The 17458-nt window shown below is 39.4% G+C and overlaps 2 protein-coding genes across 2 annotated transcripts; both read right to left on the minus strand.

The window, feature by feature from the left end:
* Positions 1-257: 257 nt before the first annotated feature.
* LOC138035391 (regulatory-associated protein of mTOR-like) lies at positions 258-2592 on the minus strand. Its single transcript, XM_068882093.1, has 3 exons — positions 2290-2592; positions 2095-2197; positions 258-857 (listed from the first exon to the last, which is right to left on the minus strand). The coding sequence occupies exons 1-3, from the start codon at positions 2446-2448 to the stop codon at positions 715-717; spliced, it is 405 nt and encodes a 134-aa protein (XP_068738194.1). The 5' UTR covers positions 2449-2592; the 3' UTR covers positions 258-714.
* A 4097-nt stretch (positions 2593-6689) lies between these two features.
* Positions 6690-17091, minus strand: LOC138035388 (IQ domain-containing protein K-like). Its single transcript, XM_068882090.1, has 7 exons — positions 16662-17091; positions 14945-15042; positions 12984-13036; positions 10456-10533; positions 9323-9407; positions 7265-7321; positions 6690-7153 (listed from the first exon to the last, which is right to left on the minus strand). Exons 1-7 carry the CDS (start codon positions 17008-17010, stop codon positions 7058-7060), a joined length of 816 nt encoding a protein of 271 aa, XP_068738191.1. The 5' UTR covers positions 17011-17091; the 3' UTR covers positions 6690-7057.
* Between the last annotated feature and the right edge of the window lie 367 nt (positions 17092-17458).

Here is a 17458-nt window from a genome sequence, read left to right on the forward strand (position 1 = left end):
CAAACACCAACCTTTCCCCTTCCCACATTATAAATTTGATGACAAAAGTTGGGGGGCAGTGGGTACGTGACCAAGCATGAGCACCAGATGGTAATTTCTCTATATTGATTTGCATGTTTAAGTTTCATAATTCCAAGTACACAGAGCAAAGAAACAAAAGAAAAATATTCTTGAGTTCACAATTTATTGAAATTTACAAAATCATCACTGATGACATTAAATCTTGAACTCTTAATTTTACTAATTATAAAATGAAGCTTAGCAAAGTACATACATGTATCATAATCTTATTAATCTTGACCTGTCCATACTTCATTAAAAAATACTTTCATTCATCCACAGTTTAAAACTACATCACTGTTATCCTGAAGGGCAACCTTTCCAAAACATTCCAAAGCATGCATTCTTGATCTTTGAGATCAAAATCTATATTTTTTGCAATGCTGGAATGACACCAAAGTTATTCTTTTGTCTTTGACTAATGCAATCAATCAAAATGATCTTTCAGGTAAATGAAGGCCACAAAAAATTGAATCACTTGAATTCAAACTTGTGCCCTGCGTTGTACTATTGGAGATTTCCAACTGTACTTTATTTCAAGTTGAATCTGGTTCCATGACCGACTAATTTCACACACTAGCAAAAATTATTATATTGGACTACATGCAGCAAATATACCGCATAACTGCAATATTATTTGATTGGCTTTCATGCTCAACAATTTATTATCATTTCCTCCTTCACAGACACCGCATTTTCTAACATAAGAATTGCTAAAAAAATGTCCTTGTGTGGACAACACCTGATTGGAACTTGGATGATCAGAACTATTTCAAACCTGGTTTGACAAGGTGCATCTGGGTAAAAATTAAGAGTTAAAATTTTCATTTTTTTTAAACCAAAAATGGCAGAAATTCATCCCACATGGAATACTGTATGCTTGCTACAACTCATTGCAGTTGAACCCAGTATGATTTGAAGACTAGGGTGAATTAAAGGTTCATAATAGTGGAAATTCTCAATTAATAGCTGATAGGAAGGTGGTAAAAATATAAGAAATTCAACCTGACTTGACTTTGAATCGACAGAGAACAAAATAGTGGAGTTTGCCTTATTAAAATGGTCAACGGTAATTTAAAATGTTAAATGGAGAAGACAGGCCTAAACTTGCTCATTTGCAATGTGGCAAAGAGACATGAATACTGAACTATCTCAAGGTCTAGACAAGTTTTATATCCTGGAAGATTACAATGAACTTTGCTTGCAGGGTATCTAATGTCTTTCAGAAGGTACCAAAAAAAATTATTTTGAATAACATGCAACGCTATCATATGGAATTGACACTGTCTGGTGGCAAGGGAGCCCAAAAGAAAACCATGGGGCTTCTAGGACCTGAATCCCCTCGTTACATGAAAGAATACAAAACAGAAAGAGCTTCCATGGAAAGGATACCGAAACATTTTGCGTGTTTCATGCTTTAGTGGTTACAAGAAAGCAGAGTTTCAACAATAAAACACCGCCCACCATTGACCTTTCCATAATTGGTATGTTCGACGAAAAAAAAAAAAATTTAATTTGGTACAGCGAGCACGGAAAGCAAATTGAGAACCCATTTAGAGGGAGCTTTCGTGTAAACGTGGTAAGAATTAAGCTTAACGGGAAAAGAAGCCTTTTGTTGTGTACCAAGAATCGGAAAAATGTGCAAATTAGCATTTGACTGGATGTGTATATCCATGGGAATAAATTAAATTGGATCGAAGTAGTTGGAGAATACAGTTAGGTGACAAACTTCACGTGCACGATATTTCAAAACAAAAACCGAAAGAAAACGGTCATCTTACGAGACAATATTCACGCTTTGTTTTGGCGACGAGCACGTGAAGTAAAATTATTTCATCTGGCAAGACCTCTTTTCAATTGTGCGTGTCCCTTTTACGCATAAAATCGTTTGATTTCCGTGCACGAACCCGCGAAAGTTGTAAATTTACCAGCCGCTGGGCGCTAGGGGAGCAGAATTTTCACCAGAAGACGTGGTTGCAAACGAATGAAAACAAAACCTAACACCATCAAAAGATAACACGATAATTTACTAACCGATCCAGCATTCCATCCTTGCACATGGTGAAGTTTTGACTACATCCGGCGGGTCAACGCCGATGTTAAGGCACAAGACAAGAGCAACACTCACTGTTTTCATCTGCAATGCAACAAAAGATAACAACATACCAACAAAACAAAGCAACACGTTAGCTGCGTATTTAATAAGCAAAAATGTCCGTGATAACTCACTCTCTCTTTCATTCGCCATGTCTGCGCCAAAGGTCTAGACCCTTCGATCAACTCCTTATGCCGCTTCTTCATAAAACAAAGTGGCAGTTGCCAGTCCACAATCTCCCCTTCGTCCTCATCATAGAACGGATCGTCATGTTCTAGCTCCTCAAATGACATGCTAGAAGCCTTGACTTATTCAAACACAAACCTTAACGCCCCAAAAGTAAGTAAATCATCCATTTTAAACGGCTTCCTCTCCCAGGCAAAATCCGAAACATCACAACGTGTTCGGTGCAGTCCCATCAGCAAGTAACTGCGCATGCTTTTGTTTATGTTTACATTCGCATTGGGAACCGCGGGCCTCAATTATTCAGGACTTTGCCCCTTGCTCGACCCCTTGCTCTACTTTCCGTCACGCAAAACTCGAATTAAAAATATACTTGGAATGACACTTGGAATATTTGCTAGCTCCCAGTTGTTTCTCTTTATTTGATCGATGACCAAGATTTTCTCATTCTCTTGGAGGAGTCACCGCTATTTCTTAAAACAAAGGAGCGTATGCATAGTTACTGTTAAGTAGTAGCCTAATTAGGGAATTGGTGGAATCTTGATAATTCGGCAAATATAAAATGACAAGAAAAAAAAAATAGGCCAATCTCAGCTGATAGCGAAGAGAGGAAATAAAATGGCCTTACTACTTTTTCTGCAACTTGTGCCCTTATCTAAAAGTTCTGCGTGAATTCTGCGATCTTTGATCTTTCAGCTGATCTTTCGTAACCCAGACGTTTCAACCGTTCCCTGGTACAAACAAAACCGGCTCTGAAGAGTCTTTTCCGGGAGTCTTTCCACGAGTTCTTAATTCCATGGGAAACAAAACGCTTTCTACTCTGTTATACAGCAAAAAGATGCAGTCAAAGTTCAACAAAGTTTATAATCATTTTTCAATTTCGTGGCTGTGTCACAGATTTCTTTTACTTCTCCCCGTAAACCCTCAACATACCTTTGGTATAGCCCACTTATTCAAAAGCCAAACCATAGTCTGTCACTATTCAGCCGCAAAGGAAAGAGGGGTTATAAAACAGGCAAGGAAGATTTCCTAGCTGTTACTAGGGGTAGAACCTTTTTCTTCGCCCATTTCGTGCCTGTAATGCGCTTGCAAAAGATGAGATGCTGTCATTTCAAGGAACTAGTACACGAGTATTCCCAGGAGTATTCCACAAGTCAAGTTTCTACAACGACCCTTCCAGGCACGGAAAAGTTCCTACCTGGGGATGCTGAAGTTGCCAATTTATTTCCATAAGGAGCACGTGGCGACGTCACTGATTTTTAAATAAAATGAAGCGTGAGAATCACGAGTATTTTGGGTGAATACAGTATGTATCTCGCTATTGAATCGTGTGTTTTCTGCTTAGAAATTCTTCGTACTGTGATTTTAAAAAAAGGTCTATATTAGTTTCTTTTCTTCGTTCCTTATTAGTGATTAGCAACAAACCCTGTACAATTGAACGAGAAACGATTTTTCTCACAAAAAATACTATAAGTATGGAGATAATTATATCAGTCCAAATAAGTAATTTTTTTATTCTTAGGTCGCCTGAAGAAAGACAAAAAAATCAAGTAAATACCTTTTAAAGCCGGGGAATATCAAACAATTACACTTCAAACTGAAGAGAAAACTGACACTGGTTGTAAGGTTCTCCTTCTGCAGGGCAAAGCCGGCTATGTGTATTGAAATCTGACAGCCCTCATTTTGTTAATTGAAGCTGATTTTTAGAGGTATTGAGACCCGTCGTGTGTTGAGACTTGCAAATGAAAATCGAAACTCTTAAGAATTACACGGACAAACTGGCGACGCCTGAAAAAGTTATAACGTATAAGTTGTAACTTGAAAAAAAAAAATTGTTACCTTATGTCTCTGGATACTAACACTTCTAACCTTTGAAGAAGAAAATTGCCATGATTTATTTGGTAGTGACTCTTACAGTCGCATGGTTTGAAGGAGATCGAGGCAAAATCGGATTACGGTATTGAATCACTGTTAAAATAAATGTACTTTGTAACCCAAGTACTTACAGTGCTTTAATCAGTGTGGATTGTTTTCAACAGGCAAAGGCGCGTCCTGTTTGCACCCAGAGAAAATGCTTCGATCGCCTTATAATTCACGTGGATGCACATTTATCGAACCAGAGGATCAGCACCAAACGGAACTACCACTGGCTCAATAGACCTTATTCACGATAGCCGCCATGTTGGATTTGCTATTATCATGCAAATTAGCAGTACACACTTCTGACGGGGCAAACAACACAAGTTCGAGAGGTTATAACGAACATCTTAGCCACACAGATGATTTGTTTCATGTTCATTGAATGTTTATCACCTAAGTAGTAAAATAGAATGCTTACACAAGTTACTTCGATTTTTTACTGAAAAATTAGCGGATAACAACAGAATGTCGGAGGCAATCAAAAGATATAAAATTATTTTAAAAGGTACTTAATTCTAAATTCTAAAATGTACTTTTAGCAATGTTAATTTAATATTTCGACGAAACGATTTTCCGCAATTTGCCTTTATTCCAATGTTTGCCCCCCAGGATAACACATGGCTAATTTGCATGACAATTTGAAAAAAAAACATGGCGGCTATCATGAATAAGGGCTATCCCGCACTCTCCCGTACCACTCTCGTACCAGGAGTCCTCGGAATCTTTGATCACCACGTGGTCTCTTTGGTTGGTAACCATAATGTCAGCGCGGACTTCCGGTTCTTGCGCTGAAGACGTTAAGCGAAGGCTTTGCGCGTTCCGCAAAATGCTTTTTACATTTTCTTATATTTCTTTGTTGTTCTTATGAATGACCTCATTTGAGATTTGAGGTGACCACCTGACGATATACATATACTTTCATTTCTTTTTCCAAATGTCCAGACCGTTCAAACCAAATTTATTACCAGAAAGTTGGTACATTTTCCACGTAGAGCGAGCGACTTGGTATAATCGCGAAATAACTAAATAACGCAAAGTTATTTTTTTTAGTTGACATTGTCGAAGCGATCTCCGTTGTACTTAAGCTTCGTAATATTGACATGAAATTTGAAAAGATCACCGCAGTTAGCGACTTAAGGAATTGCAAGCAAGCCATAAAACCCGGGCTTAAGCGGGATTCGAACCCATGACCGCGTGATTGCACTGCACTTGCTCTACCAACTGAGCTATCCAGCCTGCACAGCCTGCTATGAGCTACTCAATTGCCAGTTCAAGCAAGAGTTTATCACGCATCATCATCACCAATGCAGGGGATCGAAGCCCTTTATCTGCACTAACTCCTTGAGACAACCCTTTCTCGAATAAATTTATTTTTCTCGCGAAAAGTATTATTTTTTCCTTGATGCAGAGATTTTGATTGGCTTTCACAACCGCCAGGTGATCTGGTGACGTAATTTGGAGGACTGGGAAGAAAAATTTTAACGCTGTATCCCATAACCGCGCGCGGCCTTAGGTTTCCTGCAGTATTTCCATCGCCAAAACAAAACAGATCATTCCGTGTCTCCCACATTTCCTGTTACTGAATAAACATTCAAGTGAAAACCGCCGAGATCTAACCTCGCCTTCGGAAATAACATTCAATGCCGCGCGAGGTTGTGGGATACGGCGTTAAAATTTTTCTCCCCAGTTCTCCGAATTACGTCACGAGATCACCTGGAGTGCGTGCTGAATTCTCCCAGGGAAGGCAGCCATAAATAAATCTACTGGGAGATAGAGGTTCCCCTTGATGAGCCCCTGGTTCAAATAATAGGGAGCTTTAGCAACGACGACGGGAACGGCAACGAGAATGTCTTCTAAAAACCACTTATGTCCAGGTTTGCACGCAAAGAAGCGTAACGACCGTTGAGAGCGTTCTCGAGAAACTGGCCGGGACATTCTGAAACTAGACAGCTAAAAACGGTTGACTTCCAACTTGCTTTAACGCTATTATTTATATGAACTAAAATTCATGGTGCATTCGCATCTCAATATGATCGCAGTTTCCTTGAGTATAAAAAACACAGCAAATAAAACTGGCTTTTTGTACTGAAGCGAAATGGGATGGAATGGAAAAGAGTCGTTTCAAACCTCTTTCAACAGTTCATTCCTTTAAATATTTTAACCGTTGAAAATCGTATTTGCTTACGCCAAGAATTAGGTTCGGCACATGAAAAGTTCGACGCTTAATTGGCCTTACATAATTTTCCCTCCTAGTCCTTTGTAATACTGCTCTCGTTGTCCCTATCGTGCAACCTTCACTATTTTGTTTGTTAACCCGTTTTACCCTTCAGCTTCCCTCTCAACGCAATGTAGACCTCCCACTGACCTCCAATAAGATGGATTTTTTTTAATTTATCCAATAATGCTCGATAAAAAATGGCTTTTGAAGCTATTAATCACCGATCGATTACGTTTAATTCCATCGATAAACTTGAAATATCTATTAACAAACAATACTGTGCTTGATAGGTCACGTAGGGAAACTCAATACAGAAAGAAATGTCGTCCCGAAAAGCAACTATACTACACAAAAACATCGCATGAGAAACTAATGCAATGTAGAAGTACAATCACGTGAAATTCATCAGTCCTAGAGGTACCTACAGTAGCACAATTAGTGAAGGTTGACCGACTAAATTTGTGCTTGGACTTAAATGGTGGAGATAAACCTTCAGCTCAGAACTGCAGTTTCCCGTTGAACTGGACTTCACGATACACGGCTAATTTTCCTTCAAAATGTTACACCAGGGGACAGAAAGGTCAGTTCAGATCTGTCCTTTGAGTCTCTCCTTCTTCGTCTTCGATCGGGTGTTTCTTCCAAAAGTCTTCAACTTTGTAAAAAATATCAACAGCTTCCTGCATGAAAGAGTTAAAACGTAATGAAGTAATCAGTCATACAAGCTTTTTCTTCTCAAATTACAGATGAAAATGGCAACGGCATCAGTAAAAGTCTCCATAGTCTCTTACAGATCTCATTTCTCTTTGGTATTCTCTAAGTTCCTGGACTTCTGGCTGTTTCCGAACCTGAAAATAAATTATCGCGTTTGAGATAAGTCTTCAAGGAGTACGTATTCTCGGTTTTCACATGACGTCACGACCGCCATGTTGGTGCCCAAAACAAAGAAAAGGCGGCCATGTTGGTGCCCCGATTAAATCCTCCGGGAATTTAACTCTATTATTATGCAAACGCTTCCTTTTGTTTTCGTTGAAAAACATGGCTGTTGATCACGTGAGTGAAAACCAGCAATACGAACTAAGCGCGCACATATGAAGGATCACGGGCGCGGAGTTAACACGATTTTTGCATCGCGTTCACGTTGTATAATGAACGTAACGTACCCAAAAACCATATTGGTACGAACGGTTTTAACGTAACGAAAGAGAATGAAAGATCGCTGTTGTATGCTCACGTTGTCATCAAAACCTTAATTTTTACGAGCTTTTTGTGTCAGAAAAATAGGGCAAACGTAACACCTCACAGATATTCAAAATGACGGCGCCTGGAAGATTAAGCAGGTGTATAATTTTATTATTTCCGATACAATCTACTTTTGTGAAAACATTCAAAGAATTTGATGGCCAATTTTTTTTCTTCTGTTATTCTTTTAGAGCACTAAAGATTCATTTTAAACCGGAGACACAGTTTCATATCTCCCAGCGCCACAATTGCGATAGGCTCGATTTCCGCCATCCTCTCCAGTCTCTCGAGTTCCTTTCCCAAAACAGCGGCTGGTAATCGAGCCTTCAATTGTGACCTGTTTCAGCTGCCTCTTGTTCTCACTCAAAGATCTTCTGTCTGATAACGATAGTGTTCAATTCGACCTTGTCACGCGGCTGCCATATTGTCCCGACAGACCAAAAAAGCTTTGTTTTACCACGTCAAGCCTCACCCCCATGGTTTCCACTGCGAGGCTTGGCGTGGTAAAACAAAGCTCTTTTGGTCTCCCGGGACAATATGGCCGCCGTGTGACAAGGACGAATAGACCAATCTGCGGTTGTGTGCTTAGTTACCTGGCCTATGAATGAAAGTGAGTTCACCTAGTTTTGATACAAACCTCGCTGCTTTTATTATGTAAATTCCAACTAATTAACATGAGAACAACATCGTTAACATAAGAAATAACAAGGTCAACTCCAGCCTTGATTTCATTTAAAGGCCAGGTAACTAAGCACATAACTGTAATCCCGGGGTGTTCTTCTTCCCTTTACTTGGAGCGGGAGAGAGATAAGGGAAGGGAAGAAGAGAGACCCCGGGAACGAGATTGAAACGTCTATTGTAAAAGATGGTGCCGCCGCTAATTTCCCCTTCGTAAACAAGTGATGTCATTTTTGACGGTCGCTGCCATTCTTAGTAACCAAGCCTTTTTATTCAGTTAGCTTTCAAATGAATTGTTAGGATTGGCTTCATTTAAATTATTGAAATTTACGAATTCGGAGCCGTTGTTTCGGTAGTGTAGAGGTTAAGCGCGGCAGGTACAAAACACAGATCACAGGTCACAGGTCATTGTTTTACCAATACAGACAGTATCCTAAACATTCATAAAAGCCAAACTTATGCCTAAAACCTTTTGTTTAGACCTCATTAGGCCTAAGGTTAGCTTTTACGAATGTTTAGGATACTTTCTGTATTGGTAAAACAATGACCTGTGACCTGTGTTTTGTACCTGCCGGTTTTAAGTGCATTTGCTCTTTAGCCATTAAACCGAGTTCCACATCGTTCGATGAACTTTTTCTAATCTTTTTTTCTAATTTTTTCTAAGGTTTTTTCTCAGTGTTTTTTTTAATTCTAAGTGACATACGTTGCTAATCTAGTCCTAGATTAAGTACTTTTTTCCTCATTTGCAAACGACAAACTTAACAGTGAAAATTGTTCTCGTCCAAATGGCATCGCTTGTTTACGAAAGGGAAAATTGCGGCGGCGCCTGTGGGACGCAAACAAGGAATTATTTCCGATAAAAACGCCTTCTTAGGAAGATTTTCGTTTTCCGAAAATGCATAGCTATTAAACTCACAAAGCCGACGTACCAGATATCCTCTGTAAAATGACTGAATAATGGTGGCTGCTTCTTCATCACTCAAAAGCAATGACAATGGCAGTGGAGGACGAGGACTACAAAAGCAAACGAAATCAAATCAAACCAGTTCAATAACTGTCGCCCGAACCCTTCCTCCAGAAATAACTTGCTTCTCTAAAGTTGTGAAAGACCCATCAATTAAGCTGATCTATTCATTTCACAAGCCTCGGAATTTTCTATTACTTCAAGAGAAAATAGGGTAAGAGAGCGAATCCATATTTCTATAAAAATTATTTGAAATCTATTACTAGGAGTAATCATTGATTATGAAGTGCGTTCATCGGGAGAACTTTGGAGGTTGGAATCATCACACGAACCGAGATGCATTTATGTCAAGAACGTCTATCGAAAGTATGAGGCTTGTGAAATGTGGCTTAAAATGGAAAGTTTGGAGTAAACTGGTGATGACGTCACAAAAACTAAATTTGTGAAAACTGGAATTTGTTGAAATTGTCTGAGATTAGTAATCAAAAATGTCCCTTGCCAAAAATCAGCGTGTTGCGCGATCGTCATTAGGGCATATGACGTATCAAAACCGCGATGCGCATGAACGTATGACGTAATTCATGATCGCGCTGAAAAAGCAGACGAACGAAAAACGAAAACTTGCTAAAGCTCAACCTATGCACAGGATACCCAAGATTAGAAATTGCGTTCTCCTTATGTCGAACGCAATTAGTTCCGTTCCATAACGCGTGGTTATTTATTTCAAAGGCGACAACTTATTTGGTCAGTTGGTGTTAAAGTGAACCGCACGGTTCGGGTAACGACAGATGAAAATAAATTACGCAGCGCGGGCACGATCTAAAAACAGACTTCTAATAATTATCAAGGGGCACAGGTATTCGCTCTCTTGTACTTCATATTCTCTTGATTACCTCCAGGGACCTTAAGTTAACTCTCTAACAAAGTCCTCAAGGAGTCTTTGAAATGGAAAAAGCATTTTTATAGCCATTTTTTGATTCAACGCAAAAAAAAACTAGTTACAATGTGACGGTTTTTGCCTCAGTTATATTTCAACCTGATTGTTGTTGGCATCAAGGAATTCGTTTGCTGTAAGAGGACGACCATTTGACAACTTACTTCTCCGCCAATATCTCCTGTACAAATGGGATGTCTTCCAGAAGGACATGTGATCTATCCCTAAATCTTGGATTGTTTCTGACAATGAAAGAAAAGGAAGACATGAGAGATAACTCAATTTATTTGTGAGTTCGTTGGGTTTATTTTCGCATTAAGAAAGGAGATCATCGGGCTTGCTGAATGATGGCAAAATAATCTCTTCCGGCTTTATAGAGCATAAATGACCAGTGGCTATATATTTTGAACCAAAAAAAAAAATTGCTAAAGTTAAAGGTAAAGTCTGCTACAAGCCTACTGGCCCATCAAAAATTGCTAAAGAATAGTAATCAGATGTCTGAAAGGTTTCTTTTTTAGATGTTACCAGTGGAGTGCTGTAATTCTTTGTTTAGGGAGACAAACACGGCTGCTTTGATTGTATGTGTATGTGTGTTATCTCCCTTGGACTTGAATTCGCCCTACTATTATACTAAAATTTACGATCTTTTCAAGGACTCTCAAGTTCCATGATGTTCTAAAAGTTTACACAATAATGTCTTTATTTAAGTCAAAGAACACCTTACTTATAGGCATAATACTCTTTGGTAACAGTTGTATGAAAATCAATGCTGCATGGTTTGTTATGGGGAACTACCTACGGTGTACTAGCTCCTCTGCATTAGTTAACTACCTCAGCTCCAGGAGTACATTAGAACAAAGGCGATTACTTGACACTGCTCTGTTGTTCTTCGAATTTCAAAAACATTATTGGCTCTGATATGCCACCTGAGTTTGTAACCTCAAACAGGTCCAGTAGAAGACATACGACTGTTTATCGACCAGTTCAAGGCAATCTTCGGAGCTACTCATACTAAATTACCGGTATGCCCATGTGCTACAAGACTTTGGAATGCACTACCCTCTGGTGTCATCCGGTCACCCTCAACAAATGTTTTTAGGAAATCATCCATGGTGGCAATACATGACTGACTTGAAAGTGCCTCCTCACTAAAGACAATCTATTGGTCTCTACTTGTACCTATTTATCTTTCATTTCTCTTTTTATTTCATTATATCTTTTACAACCTTCTAGGATTAGTGCAAAACTATAGAAGTGTACTAAACTAAGAACTAACAACTAAGATGCCTTTTCCATACTTTTAACAAAATGTAATTTAATGTTGATCTCAAGAAATTCAAGGAGAGAAAACGACTAAAGAGGCTCGAAATAGTTTCTCCTTTTTTCACACAAATAAATTTTGTCTTTAGATAAGGTTAGGGTAATCATGTCAAGACGACATTTGGCCAGGGTATTAAAGTGGCCCTGTGATCAAAAAAACCACTTCCTTTTTTCCTTCAGATTTTGAAAGTGTGTTTGCTTAACACCTGACTGGCAAAATTTTGAGCTTTGATTTTTATCCAAAGGCCGTTTACTTTGAGTGAAAGTTTTGGATTTCACGGTCTGCCATTACTCACGTTTAAAACTGGACCTCAGACGGTTGGATCCAGGTGACGTCAGAGGCTCACTAGCTTAAAATTTCAGCGTGTGAACGCAGCTTATTATATTATGCAAAGCGTGAGTTTAAAAGTCTGAAAGCCCAAAACCCCCGTGCTGCATATTAATTCTGCGGCGTACACATGTATTGCATTCTTTTAACTAGTGAGCCTTTGACGTCATTTTCTCCTCGATCCAGCTCTCTCAAGAACATAATGTTAGTAAGGGCGGACCATTAAATAGGAAAATTACAGTTAAAATAAAGAGGTGTCTTTTTGAAATCAAGGCTTAAAACGTGGGTCACTTAGTGTTTTGTTAACATAGTTTTGAAATCCAAAGAAAAACATGAATTGATTTTTTGGTCACAGGGGCACTTAAAGTACCCATCATAGATTTCTCAAATCACATTTTCCTCCAAAATACCATTACCATGGCAAAGATATAAGGCATTTCTTTGAGCCTTAAAATCAACCTATATTGTCTTTTGAAAAAACCCAACAGTGAAATTTTCCCATACGTTGCCAGATAACATTACAAATAAGCTCTAAAATATTTAAAATTCAACAAAATCTGTAGGTTACTTTACCAGAAAAATCAGTTTTCACTACCAGAATTTTTTTAACCTTCAAAGACAAACGTTTTAACATGCAAATAATGAAAAAAATTTATAAACAAATGAAGTTGCAAAATCTGGAAAAATGAGGGGGTGACAAGATCAGCATTTAGGCATGCGTCACTCGCTCATTAGAGTCTGCGTACAAGTGAAGCTACATTAAATCATTTCTGTAAAAATTCTATAGTTTTTATGAATTGGAGATGTATGTTTATAGTTCATCTATATGAGAATTGTAAGAAAGATGAGCAAAATCAGTGGCATTTGTTTATTTCCAGTGACCCATTTTGAATCATGAGCTGACAAGAGCAGCTTTACAATTGCGTGTGTGGCTTACGCGTGCACTCTCAGCTAAAAACCATTTCAAGCCTCCTTAATTTAAACAATAACAACAATTTTCTATAGGTTTAAGGGACATTAAGAAATCTGCATATGACTACAAACCTGAATAAGTATTCTGTCAGGAAATCACAGGCATTGAATTTTGTTCTTCTTCTCTACAGGGGGAAGAATGATATAATAATTATAATTACTAATGCAAAATAGTCACCAATCTAGTATGGAAAGTAAACTGAGTTTCTTTACATGTAAAGACTGGCTTTCCCTTAAATGAAGGTTAAATGGCAAAAGAGCACAATCTGCATTCTGTAACTATAAATGTTTTAAAGTAGAATTTCCAGGTTTTGCATGAAAATGAGTTGGGCCAACAACTGCTAAATGGTAAAAACCCACTAACATTAATGAACCTTCATGATCTCACCAGGGACACTGTTGCAGAATCAGAGACGTTATCAGTTACATTTTGCCCCTTTATTAACCTATAAAAGGTATCAAGATGTATGCTTTACTGACTTTAAAAGCTGAGAAATCTCTGGGCATCTTTGGAACTCTTTTGGTTCTTCTAAATCCAGAATAAAAATGTAATACACCTTTGATTTTATTTTTATCGTATCGTATCGTATTGTATTTTATTTTTTAAATTCCAGGCAAATAATTCCAGAAGCCTCCTATTGAAAACAACTTTAAGTTTACTCTAGTTTTGTTAAAAAAACTGCCAGTCAATACGTTTATGTTTCCTTAAATGATGGGTTTCACCATAGTGGAGGAGGCAATCAACAGTCGAGAGTGGGGATCCCATCTATGACGACCAGACCACAATACCAGGAACTCTGTCCTCTATTCTTAACTTTTATAATCTTTATTTAATAAGACTAGAATGTCCAGGGCAAGAAGTTGCAGATGTCCAAAAATTTCTTACTCACTGATTCCTTCGGATTGGCAAGGGGTTTGTCCCGCTGGAGCGGTAGCCTCGCAGCTCCTACAAGGTCTCACCTGATTGGAGACCACCCTTGAGGTTTAACAAAAGAACAAATAACAGAAACAATGGCCCTTTTGTTTTAGGCCTAGGGTCCATTGTTTCTGTTATTTGTTCTTTTGTTAAACCTCAAGGGTGGTCTCCAATCAGGTGAGACCTTGTAAGAGCTGCGAGGTGACCCCGCTGGCGTTGAACCCAATATACAATTTATTATTCCCACATGGTAGTCTGATGCACTGCACTCTGAGCCAACCAGTTGGCAAGTGAACATTTTTCACATGAACTTGCTTTAACCCTTTACAGTGCGACGCGCCTTACTGTGGCCACCGAACAAAGCTTTTTACAAATTGTCCGCCAATCAGGATGTGCGAATTTGATTGACAGTCACCCCTCCTTGCAAAGTTTGCACAGTTGTAAGTTGAACACCATGCATGGGTTGTTGAGTTTATGTATTAACACGTAATTGTCAAATGTGAAAGTTTGTTGGGTGGCCACGGTAATAGGCGCATTGCACTGTAACCAACTGATATGTTTAACTAAACCACGCACCGGTGGATCAGTTGGTTGAGCATCAGGCTGCCATGCGGGAGGTTGTGAGTTTGACTCCAGCTGGACCAACACTTAAAAAACTGAGAAGAAAGTGTTGCCTGGTGTAATTTCATCCACAAATGGTTAGACTTTCAAGTCTTCTCAGATAAGGACTATACTCCGTAGACCCTGTCTCAAAACCATTGTTTAAAATAAAAACTCTGTGGGATGTTAAAGATCCCATACACTGATCAGAAAGAGCAGGGCACTGAGTTGTGGGTGTTGTGGTCTGGTATGATTGAGGGCCAGAAGTTCATTAGCCTATGGCTATTATGTGCTACCCTCATGAAATAAAGACTTCACTCTGTCTGGTGCCACATGATTTTCCTCATCAATGGGGAACCCTTAAACCCAATGGTACCTTAAGACGACCACTTGTAGATTATGATCTCTGATGCCGGACAATTTAACATGTCAACAGGGAATAACTTGGGGGTGAAAGGGCTACAATGAAGGTAGAGATGAACTGAGACTTAACAAATCACCCAAGTTGCAAACAAACCTCAAAGACTTTGTTTTCTTTGGCTGCTATAAGCATTTGCTCAATTGCTGGTAGTAGAACTGGAAACACATAAGCTTCAAGGTACTCCCTTGGCCTGCCTGTCATTAATAAATCAAATGATAATTTTCTTCCAGTTTAGTGCCCTTTCCTTGTCAGCGCCACCCTCATAACATCTCAAAAGCACTCTCAAGCACTTTATTTTGACAAAATGTTTGTAAGGTTTAATTCATTGTTGCCTAGGTTGCGATCAAAACTAAACCTGGTATAGATTTCATAAAGGCCTCCCAAGGGGGCAGCAGTGTTCCCCTCTCGGGGGGGACTCCCATATCAAAAGGATGGGGTGCTCGTTGTACCTTTTAGGGGTTAAAAAAGCGGTTTTGGTACCTGTTAGGGTGTTCAGCCTCAAAAGTTCCACAGCAGGAGCTTTAGTGGTACCGTTTAGGGTACTAAGCCGAAAAAATGTGACAGTAGACATTTGATAATTAACTATTTTTTTAACAATGTCTAATGAAAACCCATAATTTGGTACCTTTCAGGGGTAAAAAAAAAAATTCATGCCATGCCCACAAGACACGATCTTGGTAGCTCTTAGGGGTTCTTTTCAAAATTTCAGATGAGCACCCCTGTTTTTTTACATGGGAGTCCCCCCCTGTGTCCCATTGTCACTTCTTTTGTTGAGGCAATGCCACCTTAATAAACTAGCCAAGGCAAATGATACTATCATTTTTTAAGGTGTTTGTAAAATGTTGCCATAACTGAAATTTCTCTGTGACCTTCACAATCAGTACTAGTGAGCTTCATGAATGAGCTTTGCCTCGGTTCTTTCTTTTTTGGTGATAACCATTCCTTTGAAGGGGTGGCGAATGGTTCATCAAAAACTCTGGGTCTCGCAAAATTTTAGTCGAATTTCACGGGTCTGGCAGTCTTGTTTTTTGAGCAGTTATGTGCGTCTCGCTGTCTCGTTTTTTATATGAAGGTGTCAAACACTTTGGAGTCGCGGTCTTGCAATCTCAAGAGTCACAATGTCTCGGGCTTGCAAAGAAAAACGCTGGTCTCGCCGTCTCGCAAAGTCTCCCATTTACCATTCGCCACCCCTCTTTGATGACTTTTATATTAACATGTCTACATAATCGGCAGTAGATTTTGCTGCCTTTATTTAGTGCTTGTTGTGTCACTGTTGAAGTTTGGTGCTATAGCATCCTTAGTAACAATGCCTCAAGTAGTTTTCAGGAACAGAAACTTTGGGGAAGTGGCAAAAGTGAAAATTCACTGCATTTACCGGTAGTTCAAGAAGATTGCTAATTCAGAATATTAATATTTTATTAATGAGACACAGTTTTTCAGTGAGTGATTAACATGCACTGCATTGCAGCAATTCACATTTTATTGTTTTGAACGTCCTGTGTTACCAGTTTTTTGGTGCTGTGTCTGTTGGCCTAACTCCTTGAAGGGGTCCTCCCCCTAGGATGCTGATTGTTACATAGGATGGGTAAGTCTGTTTGGGGAAGGGTGAGTGGGGATCAAGGGGGATCACAGCGAACCTCCACCCCCCCTTCCCCCCCCCCCCGCCCTTCCCCAATTCGTTTATGGTACCCATATTAAAATTTGTCGAATAAATTATATCCTAGGCTAACATTTTATGGGAAGAGTAGAGGATGCCCTTCAATCTTCCCTCTATTTTCCCCCAATGTGTTTTAATATTTAATATTGTACTTACACTCCTTTGGATCAGGTAGCGGTGGTGAATCTTGTTTAGAAGGTTCTGGTTTTCTGTCCAGCAAAACGTAACCAAAAGTCGCTGGGTGATTAACAGCAGGATCAAATTCAGGAGCGACTGAAGATCTAGTTGAAGCCCCATCATCACCGTCGTGAACCTCAGCAGCGGATTCGGAGAGTTTGTGACCATAACGACCGAAAAACACGGGCGAACTTTTCGAGGCGTCGTAACTTCCCACTGATAGTTGCTCTTCCTCTGAATAACCCCGCTTACTGCTTATTCTCGTCGCATTCAGTTCAAGCATCTCACTAAAGATAGACGAAGAAGGACTACACGGAGCAACATACATTTGTAAGTCGGAAAAACACTGGGAGCAGCAGTCAACAACTCTGTTCCGCCATTTTTTTTCTCGTCGCCAATGGTAACTGACGGTGGTCAAATCTTGTAGGCCAGCAATATGTGTTAGAAAGTCAAACAATAATTACCATTTAGACGTCATAGCAAACGGTAGCTGGGCCACAAAATGTAAAGCATCGATCCATCTTCTCCTGTCTTTATATGTAAGTCATCAGAGTTTCGAGTCTTGTCAGAGAAGGACTTACCCTGCGAGCAGAGTCTCTTTCGATCTTCCTAGGTAAGTCTAGCCTCCCACGCAGTCTCTCTTAGGAATTCGTCACGCTTTCCTCTCCCACGAGCGACTGCTGAAACGAGCCGGAATTTACGTAAATCAGTCAGAACGGACTTCCAGATTTTGAAAGTGCACTTTAGACCCTGAGAAATCTGCAAGAAGTTGGGCT

This window comes from Montipora capricornis, unplaced genomic scaffold (genome assembly GCF_036669925.1).
Source record: "Montipora capricornis isolate CH-2021 unplaced genomic scaffold, ASM3666992v2 scaffold_369, whole genome shotgun sequence".
NCBI classification, from domain to species: Eukaryota; Metazoa; Cnidaria; class Anthozoa; order Scleractinia; family Acroporidae; genus Montipora; species Montipora capricornis.

Excerpts from the sequence above, each read along its gene's own strand:
- LOC138035391 (XM_068882093.1), bottom strand. The coding sequence starts at position 2,448 with ATGTCATTTGAGGAGCTAGAACATGACGATCCGTTCTATGATGAGGAC. Across the intron at positions 2,198-2,289 it reads CATGGCGAATGAAAGAGAGA|ATGAAAACAGTGAGTGTTGC; the intron begins GTGAGTTATCAC and ends GTTGCATTGCAG. Across the intron at positions 858-2,094 it reads AAGGATGGAATGCTGGATCG|ATGCACCTTGTCAAACCAGG; the intron begins GTTAGTAAATTA and ends ATTTTTACCCAG.
- LOC138035388 (XM_068882090.1), bottom strand. The coding sequence starts at position 17,010 with ATGTATGTTGCTCCGTGTAGTCCTTCTTCGTCTATCTTTAGTGAGATG. Across the intron at positions 9,408-10,455 it reads CAGGAGATATTGGCGGAGAA|TCCTCGTCCTCCACTGCCAT; the intron begins GTAAGTTGTCAA and ends TTGCTTTTGTAG. Across the intron at positions 7,322-9,322 it reads CATTTTACAGAGGATATCTG|GTTCGGAAACAGCCAGAAGT; the intron begins GTACGTCGGCTT and ends ATTTATTTTCAG.